Genomic DNA, 19541 nt, shown 5'->3' on the forward strand with positions numbered 1-19541 from the left:
GTCCTGGACGTAGCAAGTCCGTACGCGAGCTGATAATGGCCAAGGAAGAAGGATTCGATATTAGCCCAAAAGAGATCTATCCTGTCCAATGTTTTGTTTGGTTTCCTTAGTAGGCGGTGTAAAGTGCTGTGCCGTGTGTACCAGGTACGGAAGGTACTTTTCAAAAGAAGAGCAACAAAAGCTGAAATCGGAAATCAAAAGCCGCGAGTGGATTTCTCGGATTCAAGGCCGAGATGATACAATGAGGAAGAAAAAACGAAAAATGGCCCCCAAGAAAACAAGAAACCTGGCAAGCATTGTTCCACAGACAGGGGAAGGCGGATCATTTGCCAGGGGAGGCGGCAGAGGGGGGGGTGGGAAACAAGAGGACAAAAAGGTACATGCAAAGTACCGTCGCAACAAGACTGGGGTCTCCAAGAAAGATGCATGAAAATGCTTGTTGCAGGTGCATGAATAGTTGGAGGCTGAAGATTGTCCACAGGGGAGCAGAACACGGGCCGGCGCAGTGGACCGAGCTATCTTTCGGTCAATATGCTGATGTTGTAGATTGCGCACGTCTTTTTAATTTTCAATTTGTTTTCTAGTTTATTTCTATTGACCTCTGTACAAAATACTTGACTCTTCTCGACACCAAGGACAAGTCAGGCATGAAACTAACAAGTTCCACAATGGAAAGCCACTCCACCCCAAGAACAGACGGCCCCAGAGAGGTAGGCTAGAATAGGAAACAGGAGGAGAGAAGAGAAAAAGTATAAAAAAAGAGGACAATGGGCGGTTCGGTGGTGGCAGACAGGTGGGCAGCCGAGTTGCGCAATGTGGAAGCGAGAGTCGGGTCCCGGTCGCTAACTATACAACTATACAGAGGAGCGACTCGTAAACTCGGGAACCAACTCTTCCGAGAGGGCAAAAGTATAAACTAGAAAAGAAGTAGAACGCACAATATTCTAGTCTAATCAATCAAGGCAAAGAATGGGCTCCCGCTAATCATCCTATCTGGGCTGGCTGAGAACAAGCTGGGTCGCTTCGCTCAATCCTCTTACACGGGCCGACCACACCGTAACAACCAGCCCAGCATGGGCCGGGCCCCTCTCGCTTTGTTGGGCCAAGAAGAGACAGGAATAGCTGCATGATATCCTCCGATAGGAGGAGCCGCTGTATCTAAATTTACTGGAGCACACATCCTTGTCGCGATGGCCGAGCTTGGCCCATCACTAGACACCCACCTTGTACATACATACTACACGGATACTGGCCAACTCTTCTTGCACCGTCTTTTCACACCTCATCTTGGTTGTTTTTTATCTTGCTGAGTCGATAAGGAGTTTCTGAAATCCCAAATACTAGTCTGCTCGTGCATATACCAATCTGCATCTACACATATCCTCTGTCTTGTCCATCCATCCATTGGCTCTTGACCATCCCGTCTCCTCCGTCTCACCCACCGACCCAAACCCATGGCATAGACAGATCGGCTCGGTTTCTTATCTCAATTTCCCTCTGTTTCACTCAACTCACTCGACACTCCACCGCCCTCTCTCCTCTGGCCGGAGACAGCAACTATGGGCGCGCATCACCAGAATCCCTTTGCCAGCCCGGGCGGCAGCCGCCCCGAGTCCTCCAGCTCGACGCCTTGGAAGGACTCGCCGCGACACTCGACCGACGGCGGCGGCCCCGGCACCTTCACGCCGTACACGTACAACAGCGTCGCCCACGACGGCGCCGGCGCCAGCACGCCTGTCCCGGCCCCCAAGCGCCGCTTCAAGAGCTACCGCCTGCGCGGCGAGTACCCCAAGCCCTGGCTCGAGGACAAGGACATGAAGAAGACGCGGTGGAACAACATAATCGTCGGCAGCCTGATCCTCCTCGGCATCGCCGCCGCGGGAGTCGTCGTGTACTTCATGTCCAAGCCCTACGTGCAAAAAGATGTACGTTACTCCAACATTACATGGGACTTTTCTTTCTTCCCCATGTACTGACTATGATGAACTTAGTACTGCCTCGTGTACGAGGACAACTTCCAATCGCTCGACAAGAGCGTCTGGTCGCACGAGGTGCAGCTCGACGGCTTCGGCAACCACGCCTTTGACTGGACGACGACGGACGAGCGCAACTCGTACGTCGACGCCGACGGTCTGCACATCGTGCCGACGCTGACGACGGAGACGACGGACATCACAACCGACCAGATGTACGCCAACTACACGCTCAACCTCGACAGCGACAAGTCGTGCACCGGCGAGTTCAACTCGTCCGCGTGCGTTCTTCGCTCGAACCCGGAGAAGGGCGCCTTCATCCCGCCCGTCCGCTCCGCGCGACTCACCACGAAAGGCACCAAGAGCATCCGCTACGGCATGGTCGAGGTGGTCGCGCGGCTGCCGCGCGGCGACTGGCTGTGGCCGGCCATCTGGATGATGCCCGAGGACTCGGCGTACGGCGCGTGGCCGCGCTCCGGAGAGATCGACGTCATGGAGTCGCGCGGCAACGGGCCCGAGTACGCCGAGGGCGGCCGCGACTGGTACTACGGCACGCTGCACTGGGGCCCGTCGCCGCACCGCGACGCCTACTGGCGGACGACCATGGCCAAGAAGATCCGCCGCGGCGCCTACTCGGACGGCCTGCACACGTTTGGCATCCAGTGGACGCCCGACTACATTTACTTTTACATCGACTCCAAGATCCACCAGATCCTGTTCATCGGGTTCGACAAGAAGAAGGGGCTGTACGACAAGGGCGCCTTTGCGAAGCAGACGTCGGAGAATGACACGCTGCTGGACGACCCGTGGACGACGTCCAACTCGACGACGGGGAACGCGCCGTTTGACCAGTCGTTTTACCTGATTCTGAATGTTGCGGTCGGCGGCACCAACGGCTTCTTCCTGGATAATGTCGGGAGTAAGCCCTGGGTCAACGGCGCGACTAATGCACGATGGTCGTTCTGGGACGCTCGGGATAAGTGGCTGCCGACTTGGGGCGAGGGCGACCAGCGCGGCTTGACGGTGCGCTCGGTCAAGATGTGGCAGCTCGGCGCCTGTGGGAGTAAGCAGGAGCTGTGAGGTTCTTCCTTTCTTCAAGGATATGTTATCCATTGTTACTTTGGCTATCAAAATGCTCTCTTATGAGATTGGGCTTGTTATGGTTTGGGACATCACTTTTTGCACTGCGGTATAGACAATCACTTATTAATACGGATAATCATGAAAATGGATGAATGAGCTTAGACTGACTAGATCAAACATGCGATTTTTTTTTTCTCACATGGTGAAATTTTCTACGGAATTTTGCGAACTTGACACCCATACACTCCCGACGTAAACTTGACAGTCAGCCGTGAGCCAAGACTGCCGTGATCGAGGTCCGGCATAGAATTCTCCGAGAACAAGAGATCGACAACTCCCATCCTCGCAAGATCCACAAGGCAAGAGAGAACCAGAACCTCGGCCCAGTGAGTCGGCTCACAATTAGCGTCGATCTAATGGCTCGTTGAGAACTCGGCCAACTAGAACAACGTCGCCAACTGCCAGGCCACTGGCAAGATAAGCAGGGTGTGGCCGGTAAGCCAGACTTGAACTAGTTTCCATGTACATGTTCTGTTCATTCTACAATGGTTCTTTTGCAAACCGCCGTCGTCGTCTCGGAGCTCTGCGACACGGAACAAAGGCCAAAAAGTTGGCTGCTAGTGTGGCTTGCATCAACTTTCCTCTTTGGGGAGTCGGCCAACGCCGGCAGCTGATCATCATGCGCTATCCTGTTAGGGGCTGAGATTGACACAGGGGATGAAAGGAAACCTGGACTACAAAGGGAATTGTCATCTTTAGTTCGTAGGGTTGCAGTCATTGTGTAAAAGCTTGGCTCGTGAAAACGTGCTTACGATGCAGCTGGCTGTGCCAAACCATGGGCATGGATGGCGTCGCCGACCAATATAGACTTCTCTAGTGTCATGCAGGCTTAAGGGTAAAACAGAAGCAATACGACATTGATTGCTCTCGAAGCCTGCTCACCCTGGGAGCTGGCTCAGCTTACCACAGGCGGCCCGATGCATGTGGCGCATACAAGGGCTCTCATAATAGTTCCTGCTATTGTTGCTTTTAAGCTTTACCCGATTCTGCGTCGCAGGTGTTCTTTTGGGGGTTGATGCGTTGATGCATTGCAACGCTGGCTGCTGGCGCAGAGGTGCCAGTAAAGCACCTCAATGACTACGTTGATTGCTTCTTTATTAGATTTAATTATCAATGCTTATTCACTCACATTGCGTGATCCTTCTGTCAGCCGTGTCTGCCTGGTTTCGAACTTGCTCAGCGCGCCACGTGTAACGGTCTCTTGGCTGCTGCCAACCGCAGAGGTAGTATGGGATCGCCGAAGTTAAGCAAAGGATTCGCGCCCTCTGAATATTTGCCACAGCCGGACCGATGAATGTAATTATTTACAAAAAAGCACTCTGCATCTTATTGATGTGGCTACATGGTCTTCGAGACGACTGAATGAGGCGGCTTTGTGGCGCCCATGGGTAAGGATACATCCATACAAAGCTGAATGGGACATCTTGTCAACACGGCAGGATGCAAGCGAGCTCCGTACTCGTACATAATACATGCATTTGCCAGCAAGTGCTACCATATGGCTGCCACGCCACGTTCCGCAGCGTGCTGCTGTCACTATTTCCACGCACAAGAAAAATTGTGGTTGAAGTAGAGCTGAAGCAGAGTATTGCGAAAAAGCCCGGATGGCGTTCTGGCGCTCAGCATGTATCCGTTCAATTTCACCTCATTAGCCGTACAGTACAATATTTCCTGCTTCGTATTCAGACAGGGCCAGGGGTGCGCGCACGCCGAACAGGGGTTGGCCGGCGAGGCTGGAGCCCGGGTGACAGAGCCTGCGCTCATAATCTGTCAAAAAGACCTCATTCATCAATGGAACGGGCGGTGCCGTCGCGATCTATATGGCCCGCAGGCTATAGCCACGCAATCAGCGGTTCGCATCGTGGACAGTGCGTCGCCGGACAGCTGAGCTACCGATATGCACACGCCCGCTTGGGATACATCATGATGAGCCTCATCATGTCGAGGAGCCAGCAACCCTGGACCCAAGGGCACGAGATCGTGATGGCCGTCGGAGAGGACAGGCTGTTGGTGATCCGGGCTGCGCTGGAGCATGGTGGTAGGTGCTCCAACTAGTGGTAGGCGTTGAAGACTTTTTTTGGCGCCGATTTAGGTCGTGATACTAAGGAGACCGTCTCGATTTTCGTGCTTGCATCGGCGAAGGTGCCATCATCAATACACGGTGAAAACATCTGGATAATGTGAGCATCGTTGGTCCAATACAGACAGGGTGGGTACCTCCTGTAATGTGTGATTTCCCGCCCACGGCTAAGTACCGAGCCTTGATACCAATAGAGAACTTGGCGCACTTAGCGAATATCGAAAACTTAGAATCCACATGTAGCGCTCGCACGGCACGGCAGGATTCTGAGAGGCTCAACTTGTCAACGCCAAAAAGTACACCAAGCCTCCAACCATGATCCCAGCGACACGGATCAGCACCCACAAACTACTCAGTAGTGTCGTCGACTTGTTGACAAAATAAAAAAAATAGAGCTGCCAAAAAAGGGAAGCGGACGAGCCAAGTGCCACGCGGCGGAGCGTTTTCCCAGCAATCCATCCATCGCCCAAAGGCGTTGGACAACAGAGACCAAGGCCAGCCTAACTATTTGTAATTTGCCAAAACTGCTCGAGTCTACTCGCAACTTGATGACCTAACACAGGCAGGACAATTGCAGAAGCTCCGCGGTCAGAGTCGGCTCCCTCCCATCCCATCGAACGAACCATCTATCAAGTGTTTTCTCGCCATGACCGCTCCAGCTAGCTGCGCTTGGGCAATAGGCGTCTTTCGTCGGTGGCGCTGCATTGACAGCCCCCAAAAGCCGCCACAACTCAAAAGTACAAAAATAGGCCCAAAAGGACAAGCGACGTAGCAGGTCTGCCACCGTCCGCCGTGCGCTGCAGGCTCATCTCCCGCCGCCTCATCATCGGATAGGCAACCGATCCAGCACACCAAGAAAACAGAGCTGAGACAGGCCAGCCAACCTGGGCTGGTCTTGCAAGTGTCTCGGATTCGGACCAAAAGATCCAGATGCTCACGAAGAAATCTCCGACCAGAAGCTGGACCGACAGCAGTAGAAGCATCTCCCATCTCCTACCAGAGGCAACGGTCCACAAAGTCGAGTTTTTCCTGAAGCTTTTTCTTTTCCCACTGTTCCCTGATTTTATCGTCCGAGCTTGTCAGGGGGGATAAAACCACCGAAAAAAAGTCAAAATATCCAGCGGATGCCGTTTTGACTTTTTTTCTCTCCACGCTCAGCAGCGACGTCCACCGCTCCACTAACGGATCCCGCTTCTCTGTCTTTTTGCAAGAGAACAATGGTCGCTGCTACGGCGAGCACCTCTGGCCCATCACGACGGCTCATCTCGGTAACTCAGCTTGTCGCCAATAGTTGTATCCTTATCCGTACTGGCACGGCGTACAAACCAATCCGGTGGTGGCTGGACGGGCAATGGTGCCGGTCCGCGGGATTTCTTTCCTTGGGAGCGACACCTTTGGAAGTCAAGGCCGCCTCACCGATACCACCACCGACGTTTGAGGTGACCATTGTTCTCGCACGCCAAGCAAAGGTCTGTTCCTGGCCCAACCTAAATCTGGAAAACAATAGCCTGCTAGGCTGAAGTCCGTCCTGCGTCCTTAGTTACAGTACCCAGTGACGAAATACACGGTTCTTCAGCGGCCCACCAGACTTCGATCAAGCTAGGTTACAATGTTTCGACACTTGTATTCAACTTGTACCTTCGCTTATTACAGCCAAAGATGCACACGCCCTTGGCTACACCCCCTCCCCTGTCACCACCCTCGACAAGTTATCCGTCGGCGATGAAGTATGGATTGGCCTTCTTTCGCTTAGTCATGGACGATTTGATGACCAGACACGCCTATTCAATTCAGTCTAGCTGATATCAGGCCCCTCTTGGCCTCGACTTCATAGTCCACCGTGGGTGTCGGCCGAAAAGACAAAATCGCTGCTAGTTCTGGTCCATCTGCTGTTATCTCTTGACTCGAAGCTTTCACCATACACTTGTTCTGCTCACTACATACTCGAACCTGGATTTTTTTCGGAGTTTTGTTTTGTTGATAAGAGCTTCAGAGTACTTCTTTGCCCTCCTTCATATCCAACGGCATGTCGACGTAGAGACTCACACGCTCGTTTTCAATCTTTCAAACCCAGCCCAACAGGGATTCGATTCTACGCCAGCGGGCATTTAATCTCAAACAACCTTCAGCACCGGCGAGCTTCTACAGTCAACAAGGAGGCATCGTAGCCTCCTTTCAATTGCTACACCATGGTCCAACACACAGCTCACAGCCCGTCTCTGGGTGAGCGCAGCCAACAAACGCAGTCCTCTCATCGCCCAAGTCGCGCAGTCTCGATCGCCTCCATGCGCTCGTCAAATTCCCATAGCGACCATGGCCACAAGACGGGCCAGTCGACGCCTTCGCGAATCCAATACTCGGATGACTTTCGTTACCGAACGGTTAGTTGGCTACTCACAGGCGTTCAAACGCGACTTGGTGAAGCTGACAAGACATGCAGATGGCAACATATATTTACAACCAGATTATGGTTAGCGGTTGGATTCACCCTGACGCGGCCCATGGTCCGAATAACATCCACGGCGTCATGATTCGTCGCTCTCGAGGACAGTACATCTCCGTCCCCGAACTTGTACACCCTGTTCTGCACAACGCCGTCAGCCGCATGAACCTGGCTGTTGCCATCACAATTCGACCTCGTCTTCTGGAGGGTATCATGATGGTGCTGACCGAGGGCCAAACCGAGCTGCGCCTCAAAGACGGATCCCAGCTGCAAGTCATTGATTCTCTTGCCCATGCCCATCCCACCACCGTTAAGAAGTATCAGTATGCGTGCATCTGCCAGCAGGAGCGCATGTTGCTCGTCTGGCACGATGATATTTCGCATGTCCTCAACCATGCAGCGCATCTCGAAGAGAAACTGTTGACAATGGTATGTACCTCTAACCGGAAACTGTACACCAACACCCGTGCTGACTGATGTAGATTTGGGGATCTGGCAAGATGGCTCATACTGTTCTGTCGTCGCCGTTTCGCACTCCCTCTATTCTCTCTGGCAATACACCGCTGGCTAGTGGCTACAACACGCCTAGAAACGCCATCGCTGAAAAAGAGGCTTATATCGCAGAGGCTGACGAGGGTGATGAAGAGATTGCCGCTGAAAAGGAAAAAGCCATGGAACGCCCCGAGTCTCTTAAGCGGCCTGTCATGCGCACCTCTGCCGTGTTCATCGGCCTGGCCATGGCCCTCACCATTGTACTGCTCGTCGGCGTCTACCTCGGCCGGCTGGTCAGCGAGTGCCTGCTCGATGGCACTTGGGTCCGCATGGCTCTCGTTTTCCCCATCCCTCTTCTGGCCTGCGTCAGCCTGTTCTTTTTCCAAATTGTCTTTTCCGATCTCTTCCAGATGCTTGGCCCCATCGGCGGCAACACCACCAACTCGCGTTACTTCTCGTGCCACAAGCCCAGCTTGGAGCGCGCCTACCTGGAGGGTATGCAGCTCCCGAAAGTCACGATTCAGATGCCCGTCTACAAAGAGGGCATGGAGTCGGTGATCATCCCTACTATCCGCAGTTTACAGCAGGCTGTCTCGTTCTACGAGTCGCACGGCGGTTCTGCCACCATTTTCGTCAACGACGACGGCTTGCGTGCTGGTCTGTCCGAGGCGCAGGTGCGCCAGCGCCGGGAGTACTACCACAACAACAATATTGGCTGGGTCGCGCGCCCGCGTCACAATGGCGATGAGGGCTACGAGCGCAAGGGCAAGTTCAAGAAGGCTTCCAATATGAACTTTGCTCTCAACTTCTCGCAGCGCGTCGAGAGGCGCATGCAGGAGATGATGGACGCCAAGGTCGAAACTACCGGTTCGGACCTCATCGACGAGGCTGAGGAAGAGGAGATGTATGGCTCTGCTCTGGCGCAGCTGCTCGGCGAAGAGCCGCTTGCTTGGGCTGAGGGAGACATTCGTGTCGGCGAGATCATCCTCCTGGTAGACTCGGATACCCGAGTGCCAATTGACTGTCTACTTTATGGTGCCGCGGAGATGTACCTGTCTCCCGAGGTCGCCATCGTACAGCACTCGACCGGCGTCATGCAGGTTACGCATGATTACTTCGAAAATGGCATCACCTACTTCACCAACCTAGTGTACTCATCTATCCGTTTCTCTATCGGTGCTGGTGAGGTTGCTCCCTTTGTTGGCCACAATGCCTTCCTTCGCTGGCGCGCCGTCCAGGACGTCGGCCGTCCGGAGCAAGGCGGCGCGTACACCGCGTACTGGTCTGAGAGCCACGTCTCGGAAGATTTCGACATTGCGCTACGCCTGCAGATGAAGGGCAGCGTCATCCGCATCGGCTCCTACCACAATGACGAGTTCAAGGAGGGCGTGTCGCTGACAATTTACGACGAGATCATGCGCTGGCAAAAGTACGCCTACGGCGTCTCCGAGATGATCTTCCACCCCCTACACCGCTGGATCTACCGCGGTCCCTTCACCCCCCTCTTCTACACGTTCCTCTTCTCCAACATCATGTGGTCCTCCAAGATCTCCATCATGTCCTACATGTGCTCGTACTTTGCCCTCGGCTCCGCCCTCCTCCTCACCTGCCTCAACTACTTCCTCATCGGCTGGATCCGCGACGAGCTCGCCACCGCCTACCTCACCTCTTGGAACGTCTTCCTCTCCCTCGTCGTCGTCTTCAACGGCGCGGGCCCCATCGCGCTCGCCATCCTGCGCTACCGCACCGGCGAGCGCGGCCTCGTCGGCGCCCTCTTCGAGAACTACAAGTGGATGCCGCTCATGACCGTCTTCTTCGGCGGCCTCTCGTACCACATCACCCTCGCCCTGCTCGCCCACCTCTTCCACGTCGACATGCAGTGGGGGTCCACGTCCAAGGAGAAGGTGGACTCCAACTTCTTCCAGGAGGTGCCGCGCATCTTTAAGACGTTCTGGACCATGTACGTCTTCATCGCGCTCATGGTCGCCGCCATGATCTACCTGGGCGTCTTCGCGCCCTCGGACTGGGCCATCAAGGACTTCTCGGCCATTGTTCCCCTGGCGCTGAATCTGTCCTTTCACGCGCTGGTGCCGTTTGTGCTGAACCCCAGTTTGATGGTCTTTGCCTACTAAAGGACCAAGAATGGAAGGAAGAATATCGTAATATGAGGGTTGTTAATATGAATGATTCTAGGGTATAGAATGTCTTCGCTTTGTTTTTTTTTTTGGGGGGGGGGGGGGTGGGTTATTACACCTGGCGCACGGTAATTTTACAATGGAACCTCGTTTTAGTCTTGAAGTTTGCTGGTCATGCTATAGCCATGGGTTCTTCCCGCTGAAGATGAAATATTCAAATAATGAGTATCGAAATTGACCTACGAGTATGAATTGACAATTCAACGTGTCATCCCATTCATTTTCATGCCCAAATGCGCCAGAAGTATAGCCGTGTATATGCTCAAAAGTTCATTCAAATTCTTTTTGTAAGTTCCCCCTAAAGTCATAAAAATCTAGTCGTCATCCAAGTTTAGTCCGCGATGTTGCTTCTTGCCCTTGCCGTTGCTCATGCCGCCCTTGAAGTGCTTCTTGCTGCCCGCCTTGGCCAGCTCCTTGGGGTCCAGCCCGTTCTCCAGCGCATACGCGGTGCGCGCCTTGCGGCCCGTCAGCGCCTTGCCGGACTCGCGCGCACCCTGCTCCGTGTACTTGTAGTTGAACGGCTGCGTGACGTGGCCGCCGGCGGCGCGGGGGCCGAAGAAGCCCTTGTCGAGCTGCTGCGTCTTCGGGCCGGCGACGGGCGCCAGCGAGGCCATGTCGGAGGTGCCACCTGCCGTGGAGGTAGCGGCATCGGCGATGGAGACGTCATCTGCGAGGGACAAGTTGTCGACGGCGGCGGCGGCGGCGGCGGCGAGGGCCGCGCGGCGCTTCTCGGGTAGGTGCAGCTCGTCATATAGCTCGCGGTTGAAGGCTGTGGCGTCGTCGATGCCTGGTGGCGGGGAGACGAAGAGTAGCTTGCCGTTGACGTAGTCCTTGAGGACGTAGCGGGCGGCGCGGGACTGGTCGGGCTGGCCGAGGCCGGAGGTCTTTAAACCGCGGGCGGAGGCGTACGCGCGGAGCAGCTCCTCGCCTGTGGGCACGCCGGTACCGCCCTCTTCGATGGGGCGGATCTTGATGGTGATGCCATAGACGGCCTCCAGGAAGCGGTGCGGTATGCGCTGTGTGACGAGCCCGACGGGTCCCGTGTACTCGCGCATCTGGTCGATGGGCAGCACGCCGTTGCACACGAGGTCCGCCTTGGTCGAGGCGAAGTTGGGGAAGACGAGACCGGGGCAATCGCACAGCACGACGCGGTCCGAGAGGTGGATCGTCTGAAAGTGCTTGGTCTTGCCGGGAGTGGATGACACCGAGACCTTGGTCGCGCCGATGAGAGCGTTGATGGTGGAGGACTTGCCGACGTTGGGGTATCCGACGAGGCCTACTTGAAGCTTGCGGTCCGACCCGGCTTCGGTGGGCTTGTGCTGTAGGAAGAGCTCCTCGAGCTCGTCCACGGTGAGAATCTCCGTGTCGTCGGTTTCCACGCTTACGCCGCCATCCTCGCGGCGCTCTTCGACCGACTCCTCCTCAGAGCTTTCCTCCACTGACGACTCGGCTGCGGCTGCAGCTGCCGAAGGCTCGCCAGCAGCCTTTCTGGGGGCAGTATCCTCCTCACTGTCCTCCTCCTCCTCTTCTCTATCGCGTGCCTCGTTCATCTCCTTGGCGAGATGGGCTGAGAAGAATCTGAAAGCGATGCCAGCCTTCTTTAGGTGCTTGGCCCAGGCGTGGCGCTGCTTGTGCGTCATCATATCGGCTTTGTTAATAAGGAGCAGGTTTTCCTTTTTAGGATCGACATCCTTGACGTAGTGTTCCAAATCTTCTGATCGGAAGAGCAGAGGATTACGGGCGTCGACAATCTGTACAATAAGATCGGAGCGTTCAATGACACGCCATAATTGTCTCCAAACTTCCAAATTTCTCTCAAAGGGCGTCATGAGAAGATCGTTATTTTCTTGCAGCTCAGCCAGGCCCCGTCTCCAGTCGAGAAACGAGTTGCGCTCCTGGAGGTCTAGCTGCTGTGGTGTCGTCGAGGCGTCCCACTTTGGTCGTCGAGGGACCGTCAGTCTATCTCTATGCTTCTTGTGCTTGCCCAACACGGCGCGCTCCTCGGTCGCGGACAATAGGTAGGGATTCTTTTGATCGGTATGGATAATCTTGACATTGTTGACCTTTTCAGCGGTGAAGTCGGTGCCGGCAAGCTCGGCGGTCGACAGGAACTCGTCCATGGCGCTCTGCTCCGTGACGGAGCGCATCTTGACCCAGGCAGCATCTTGCTTCTCGTTGACCAGATACTGCTCACCGGTGGCGTGGTGAGTCCGCGCAACGGCCGCGCCCTTCTTCCTATCGACACCCTTGCCCTTGCCGAAGCGATCGTTCATCAAGGCATTGCCTAACCCCACACTCTGCTTCGACTTAGCCAGAACCATCGTGGGCAGTCCGTCCGGCAAATATCGTATATATGAGTAAAAATCAACGGTATCAGATACAATGCCGACCTTTCAAAAAGGACAGGTCCTGTATCCTTAAAAGTTGTTTGTGAAGAGAAAGACGATGGTGGGCTGGCTGAATAATTCCAACCCGTGGAGGGGCAAAATTCTATGATAGCGGGGCACTAGGCTATTCGTACTGTTCTTCGCAGACTTTTACGTAGGCTCAGCACAGTGCTATCAGGCTAAACACTGTAAGCCGATTCGTAAATTTTGTTAAGTCACCTTGTTGGATTTGGTGCACACGCTTTTGGAAAGTTGCAAAATAATTATACCCAGACCAAAATGCCTAAGGGAAAGTGGATGTGAGTCGCATACACCGGGCCGCAATATTTGCATGTTATTGACAACAATCTAGAGATAAGAAGAACGCCCAGCACTTTACGCTGGTGCATCGCCCGCAAAATGATCCCCTCATCTACGACGAGAACGCGCCGTCTATGGTGCTGAACCCGACGGAAGGTAGCAAAAATGCCAGCAAAGGAAAGAACCTCGGCGACTTAGCCTCCGAACTTGGCGCAGACGCCGAACACATCCGGGCCAACGAAGGCGAGGCTGCCAACTATGGCGTCTACTTTGACGACTCCGAGTACGATTATATGCAACATCTGCGGGACCTGAACACAGGTGGTGGTGATGTCGTCTTTGTCGAGGCCAAGGCGACAGGGAATACCGGCAAGGGCAAGCAGAAGCAGTCATTGGAGGACGCGCTGAAACAAATGGATTTGGAGCACAAGGCCGGAGACGTGCTGGACCCAGATATGCTTCCCTCAAGAGATCTCTCACGCATGTCGTATGAGCAACAGCAGGATGTACCAGATGCCATCGCCGGATTCCAACCAGACATGGACCCCAGACTGCGAGAAGTCCTCGAGGCTCTGGAGGATGATGCTTTCGTTGATAACGAAGATGACGACATTTTCGGTCAGCTGGCCAAGGATGGCTACGAGATTGACGACTATGAGTTTGAGGAAAATCAATTCAACGACGATGACGACGGCTGGGAGTCTGATGATACGGCGAAGCCAAACAAGGAATACAAAGACGATCAGGTACCACAACTGGTAGCGGTCGGAGAACAACCTGAAGAGGGCCCGTCGCAAGATTGGCTCGAGGACTTCAAAAAGTTCAAAAAGGAACAAAAGTCGGGTGGTTCCCCCAAAGCCGCCGGCGCACCCTCTCAGTCGGAGCTCCAGTCCACCTGGACCACCACCACAAACGGCGGGCGCAAGAAGAAGAGAAAAGGCGCGCTTACCGTCGCGTCCGGCTTCTCTATGACATCCTCGTCGTTGGTACGCACAGAGCAGCTATCCTTTCTCGATGCACGGTTCGACAAGATTGAAGAGAAGTACAACGAAGAGTTTGACGACATGGGCTCCGTATCGGCCATCTCGACAGCGTCGAGCGTCACGGGCCCGGTCCGGGGCGACTTTGACAGTATTATGGACGAATTTCTGGGCAGCTATGGCGGCAAACCGGGCAAGAGAACACACAAAAAATCCAAGGCGCAGACCGGCCTGGAGCAGTTGGATGAGATCCGAAGAGAGCTTGGCCCTGCACGAATAAAGGGAAGACAGTAAACTCCATAGATTCAGATACCAAGCAATGACAACTCATGACACAAGGGTCACCAACGCACGGGTAAAAAAATTATCATCGGCGTAAAACTGTCTCGCCCATAGGTGGCACAAGAAGTCAATAGTCTGATTTTCGTATCATTTTTAAACATGCTTTGCGCATAAAGTGCAACGTTCAGTGAAATCAATAGTAGCAAGACCAAGGCAACGGCGTCACGTGAGCCTTTGTCTTAGCGCGTATATTGTGGGCTAACTCTAGATGTTTTTTTGTGGGTAGCTTCTGGCGCCTCGATAACTTCGATCAAGCATCGCGAGTTGCCAGCCATCACATGCGAGCGCAATTATAAGACCTTTGGAATCTCCCCTCCATGTGCAGGCGATTGCATAGGTGATTGCGACGTGGGCTGCATCGTCGGCCAAATGTTTTCGCCATTTGGAACGTCGACGCAGAGCTCGACCCCAGCCACCTCGAATCCGTTCGCGCCGAAGCCGAATCCATTTGCCCAGAGTAGCAGCAGCACCTCTGCATTTGGAGCGAAACCTAACCCTTCCAATCCATTTGCACAGGGTTCGACACCTGCTAGCAACGCGAATGGCGTGCCGAATCCCTTTGCTCCCAGGCCCTCGACGGCAGCTGTCGACGGCAGCAAACAGTCATCGACACCAGCATGGGAAAAACCAAAGAATGGACCGCAGACCTCATTCGGTCAATTCGGTGGGAAGTCTGGAGGATTCACAAAACCTCAAGCTCAAGTGAATCACCCACCTGCGCCGGCTCTTTCCAGCGCTACACTGGGAAGCGGGATGCTGCCGAACTCGAATGACCCATATGCTAAAAGAATTTACGAACGATTACGGCAAGATGGTATCGCCCCGCCAGCGTGGCCGTCGCAGCCCGGAGATCCGAAGAGCAAGGCGCAGATGGCTAAGTTCCGCGAACAATATGAGAACTATAGAAGCAAGGTGCGAGCTTCACTCACACGCGCCGGTCTGATCGACGACCCTACGAAACGAAAGAGACTGCAGGATGCCATCGACTTTAAAGGTATCTGCGAGGACATGTGTCCAGAGTACGAGAAGATCACAAGAATCACAGAGCACGATGTTCCCACACCGGAAAAGGACCCGCAGACAACATTTGCAAGCACATCGCGGATGGTCAAGAAGCTAGCACGATCCGCCGCCGGCCAAGAAGCGCCCTTACCGATGGACGTGTTATCTGTGCCGACTTTGCGAAAGTCGTTCAACTATCTTGTGGACGACCTGCTGCGAAACGACGATAATCTGCCTACGCTGCATGGCTACCTCTGGGATCGAACGCGAGCGATTCGACGAGACTTTAGCTTTTTCTCAGCACTCAGCGTTGAAGACATGAAAATCCAAGCATCGGTACTGGAGGAAATCGCCCGATTCCATGTCACAGCTCTGCACTTGCTGTCTGAGGGTGGGAAAGCGCCTGAAGACTTCGTGGAGCAGCAGGAACTGGAACAGCTGGGTAAAGCTCTCCTCACCTTACGTGACATCTACGATGATTGCAAGGCACAGGGCTCACCGTGCGAAAACGAACCGGAATTCCGCGCATACCATCTGCTGTTCCGAGCCAACGATCCTAACATTCTCGAAAATCTACAACCAAGCCTGTGGGAATTCGACATCATCAGAACTGCGGCTTCGCTGGTAGAAGCGCTGCAGGATACGTCAACTTTCCACGGTCCGCTGAAGGCCGGTCCATCCCTCGCTACGGGTGGCTCGCACAACGCCTACTTCAGGATTGTCAAGGATGAATCGGTCTCTTACACCATGGCCTGCTTTGCAGAATGTCATTTTCCCCAGCTCCGCCGCTCTATTCTCCGGTGTCTGAAGAAAGCGCTCTCACGGCCAAGAGAGCCGTCACGCGATGTCACAGCAGCCGCCTTAAACAAACACCTGCAGTTCGATACTGTAGAGGAGGCAATTGCATTTGCGGAACGCCACGACATCAAATTTCAACCTAACCAGCAGAATCCAGCGGATCGGAGACTCAGCTGTGCCGTGTTTCATAATTCGTCGGACCTACCCAGCCACCGACTCCAACATCAATTTTCAAGGACTCTCGTTGAGAATAAGCGCGGCTCCCGGTCTCTGCCCGAAATCATACACGAAACCGTCTTTAATGACGCTACAAACTTCGGGCAGAATGACGCTTCTCTCGCCAAAGAGGGAAGTCTCTTCGTGCAGGATGGATCTGCCAATGCGCGGTTTGGCATGGCCCCTCCACCGCCAAAAAATCCCTTTGGTGGTTTTGTTCAACCAACGACCAATGGAAGCACCACAAGCAACCCCTTGAAAAAAGGTTCGCCCACAGTCAGACCTCGCAAAAGTTCAGAACACTAACGAATCTCAGCTCCCGCAGCAGCTGATCAAGCTAAGTCGAGTTTCTTTACGCCGGATGCAAAGCCACCGCAAACTGCACCGCCACCAGCACCCGCATTTGAGTTGAAGTCTACCGGGACAGCCATTCCTACGTTCAGCTTTGGGGGTACTCAGAAAAGTAATCCATTCGCCACGACTCCAGCTTCGAAGACGAACGCGGTGCCTAGTGAGCCAGCAAAAGATGCTGGCTCTGCTGCCAAATCGGATGCTGATGCAGACTTTGATGCAAAGCATGAGGCATACTTCGGACAAAATAGAACGGGCACACTTGAGGCTGCCCCAGCAACGGCAGTCAAGGACTTCAATAAGCCCTCCGTCGGTTTCACTGGCAGTAGCCCAAGTGCTTCAAAAACGTCAGCTGCAATCTCTTCTGCCACGCCTTCTAAGGCCTCGCCTGCTGCATCTGGGTACGCCGGCTTTAACATGGGGACCTCGAAACCTCCAGCTGAGCCATCGCCTACACCGCCACATACTACCTTGCCTGCTTTTGTTGGCTTCTCACCGCAACCTCAATCGAAAGCACCGGCCGAAGCAGCGAAGAGTTCAACCCCGCCAGGCTCGCCGGCACGAGCAACACCTCCCACACAACCTGCATTCACGCAAACGCCGAAAACGTCAGAGGCATCAGTGCCAAGCAAGTCAAACTCAATACTCAGTTCATTTACGCCTCCATCGAATCCGCCGGCATTTCTAGGTAGTGCGATTTCGCCTGCTGTAGACCCGCCCGTTGCAGCTCCTTCAGTGCAACCGCCAACTTCTCCACAACCCAAGCGTGATCGATTGTTAGACTTCACGAGATGGTTTGTGGAAGGCGACGATGGATTAATGACTGAGTTTCAACAGCACTTCTTGGATGGACTGCTCACACCCGTCTTTGTGGAGTGGCAGCAGAAGGCGGAGGAAAAGCGCCAACGCGAGGAGGAAGCGCGGGATAATGCCGCCGCAGACAACTTCAGGCGAGAGCACTTGTGCGTGCGATACTTTTACCGGTGGAAGGCTCAGGCAAAGAACAAGCGATTGAGGTTTCTGCGTCGCAGTGGGCGCGACCAGTTCAGAAACTTCTCTCGGGCTCAGCAGATGGCGTCACGCATTCCGCAAGCCACACCAAAATCTCAGCCCAAGGTCCCGCCTATCCCGCAGCCAATCCGTGAGCAAGCCCTTATGGAGGGCCTCCGCCGAAGTCAAGCCAAGAAACGCTACATCCCACCCGCGACACCGTCCTCGACTGTGGACGTTAGTAAGACCAGGGACTCTGCCGCAGCCATCGGGCGCCACTTTAACTTGCCGATGCCCCAGAGTGGGACGTCTTCTCCAGCACGGTCAAGGTCAAGCTCCGTGTCGAAAGGAGGCTCAAAGACCAGGGCGCTACGTGAAGCACTGCTTGGCACGGAACCGGGACGTTTCCGGCGCTCTCTGCCCTCGATTGCCTCTAGTGAAGATTCAAGAGCAGAGAGCGTGCGGAGCAGCAAAGTCTCGGAACGTTGGCGGCTCAAAGCTATGGGCATCGTCCAGCTCCCTGACGGCACTGCCGTGCCTGAAAGCCTCATGAATGACCGGCGATTCCACGCGTACAACCGGCCATCGTACAGGGCCTCTTCGATCGCCAGTACAGCGTCCCGACGGCCGTCGATCAGCAGCATTCCGCCGCCGCCCCCGTTCGAGAGCAGGCTGAACGGCACGACTCCCCCGGCCGTGTACGAAGACAACAATAGCCACAAGCGGAAGCGGGCGAGCGTGGACAGCATGGAACTGGTGGAGCAAGAAGACGACATACCGCCCAACGGTCACAAGCGCGTCATGAGCGACGCCAAGGACCTAGTCAAGGAGCTGCGGATGCTGCGGGAGGAAATGGAAGAAGGGACGCTGTGGTTCAGGTCACAGAATGAGCGTCTACATTCCGAGATCTCAAGCCGAGGAGGCACTCCCATGGATGACAGCTTCTAGGGGTCGTCTTTCTTAAAGGGCCACCTGGATTCAATTCATAATCATACTATTGAAATCCACATGCCTTGAGAAAAAGCTACGCGTCTGCTGTTTCTTTTTGCTGTTGGGTCGGTTTTGGCTGGGGGCCGATATTTGGCTTACATTGGGTTGGCGCTTTTATGCTTCTTCTTGCCGTTCTATCTTCTTTCCTTTTTCTTCTTTTTGTCACTGTATCATTGTGGGACAGCGTGAAGTTTTTTTTTTTCTATAATTTCTTTTTTGTTAACATGGGAAGCACAAACAATACCCACGGGAGGGAACAGGGGGACGTTGCACATGCAGCCAGAAGAAATATGAGGCGCCGCGTGTGCCACCTTGGCGAAGAGGAAATGACTGGATCTAGTTCGAAGAGGGGGAACGGTAGAGCGGGAGGTAGGAAGAGAGGAAGGGGGAACACAAACACACCACGCACAAAGCATCATGAAATCAACAAGACTTTTGTATATACGCGCGACGATGATGGAGGCATCAGAAGGGATATGGAGGAGGGTGGTGATGAATAATACCTACTCATTTATGACTGGTGTCTGGAAGGACGCCAACTCACCACCACCAACTACTACTTTGGACTTTGATGAGTGACTGCTTAGCGCGCGAGGGCTGCATGAGTGATGATTCATTACCCGGAGGCTGGCTCACTGACGATTGCTTCATTTCGCCGGGTAGTCTGTTGATGGCTTCACTACCTACATTGGACATGAAAGTGATTCTTTCGTATATGCGTTATCAGCCTGGGTATTGCAATGCCTGGTATTAAGGAGCGATGATTTGTGTGAAAATGCACGCCACCAATGAAATATGTACAAATGAAATCCTTTCCCCCCCTTCATCCCCTTCCTTCCCTCAGTGGACTTCCTTCCTC

The 19541-nt window shown here is 54.2% G+C and overlaps 5 protein-coding genes across 5 annotated transcripts; 4 read left to right on the plus strand and 1 right to left on the minus strand.

Annotated features, from left to right (window-relative positions):
* Positions 1 to 1559: 1559 nt before the first annotated feature.
* Positions 1560 to 3053, plus strand: ISF_01556 (Concanavalin A-like lectin/glucanase, subgroup; the record flags this gene model as incomplete). The annotated part of the gene is made up of 2 exons (XM_018845163.1): positions 1560 to 1925; positions 1992 to 3053. The coding sequence occupies 2 exons, from the start codon at positions 1560 to 1562 to the stop codon at positions 3051 to 3053; spliced, it is 1428 nt and encodes a 475-aa protein (XP_018707929.1).
* A 4428-nt stretch (positions 3054 to 7481) lies between these two features.
* ISF_01557 (hypothetical protein) lies at positions 7482 to 10263 on the plus strand (the record flags this gene model as incomplete). The annotated part of the gene is made up of 3 exons (XM_018845164.1): positions 7482 to 7577; positions 7637 to 8068; positions 8122 to 10263. The coding sequence occupies 3 exons, from the start codon at positions 7482 to 7484 to the stop codon at positions 10261 to 10263; spliced, it is 2670 nt and encodes an 889-aa protein (XP_018707930.1).
* Positions 10264 to 10640: 377 nt separating this feature from the next.
* Positions 10641 to 12647, minus strand: ISF_01558 (ribosome biogenesis GTPase Lsg1; the record flags this gene model as incomplete). The annotated part of the gene is made up of 1 exon (XM_018845165.1): positions 10641 to 12647. The coding sequence occupies one exon, from the start codon at positions 12645 to 12647 to the stop codon at positions 10641 to 10643; it is 2007 nt and encodes a 668-aa protein (XP_018707931.1).
* Positions 12648 to 12992: 345 nt separating this feature from the next.
* Positions 12993 to 14287, plus strand: ISF_01559 (low-temperature viability protein ltv1; the record flags this gene model as incomplete). The annotated part of the gene is made up of 2 exons (XM_018845166.1): positions 12993 to 13012; positions 13066 to 14287. 2 exons carry the CDS (start codon positions 12993 to 12995, stop codon positions 14285 to 14287), a joined length of 1242 nt encoding a protein of 413 aa, XP_018707932.1.
* A 918-nt stretch (positions 14288 to 15205) lies between these two features.
* ISF_01560 (MCM3-associated protein) lies at positions 15206 to 18640 on the plus strand (the record flags this gene model as incomplete). The annotated part of the gene is made up of 2 exons (XM_018845167.1): positions 15206 to 16616; positions 16668 to 18640. The coding sequence occupies 2 exons, from the start codon at positions 15206 to 15208 to the stop codon at positions 18638 to 18640; spliced, it is 3384 nt and encodes a 1127-aa protein (XP_018707933.1).
* Positions 18641 to 19541: the final 901 nt, after the last annotated feature.

The sequence above is a fragment of the Cordyceps fumosorosea genome, assembly GCF_001636725.1.
Source record: "Cordyceps fumosorosea ARSEF 2679 chromosome Unknown scaffold_2, whole genome shotgun sequence".
Taxonomy (NCBI): domain Eukaryota; kingdom Fungi; phylum Ascomycota; class Sordariomycetes; order Hypocreales; family Cordycipitaceae; genus Cordyceps; species Cordyceps fumosorosea.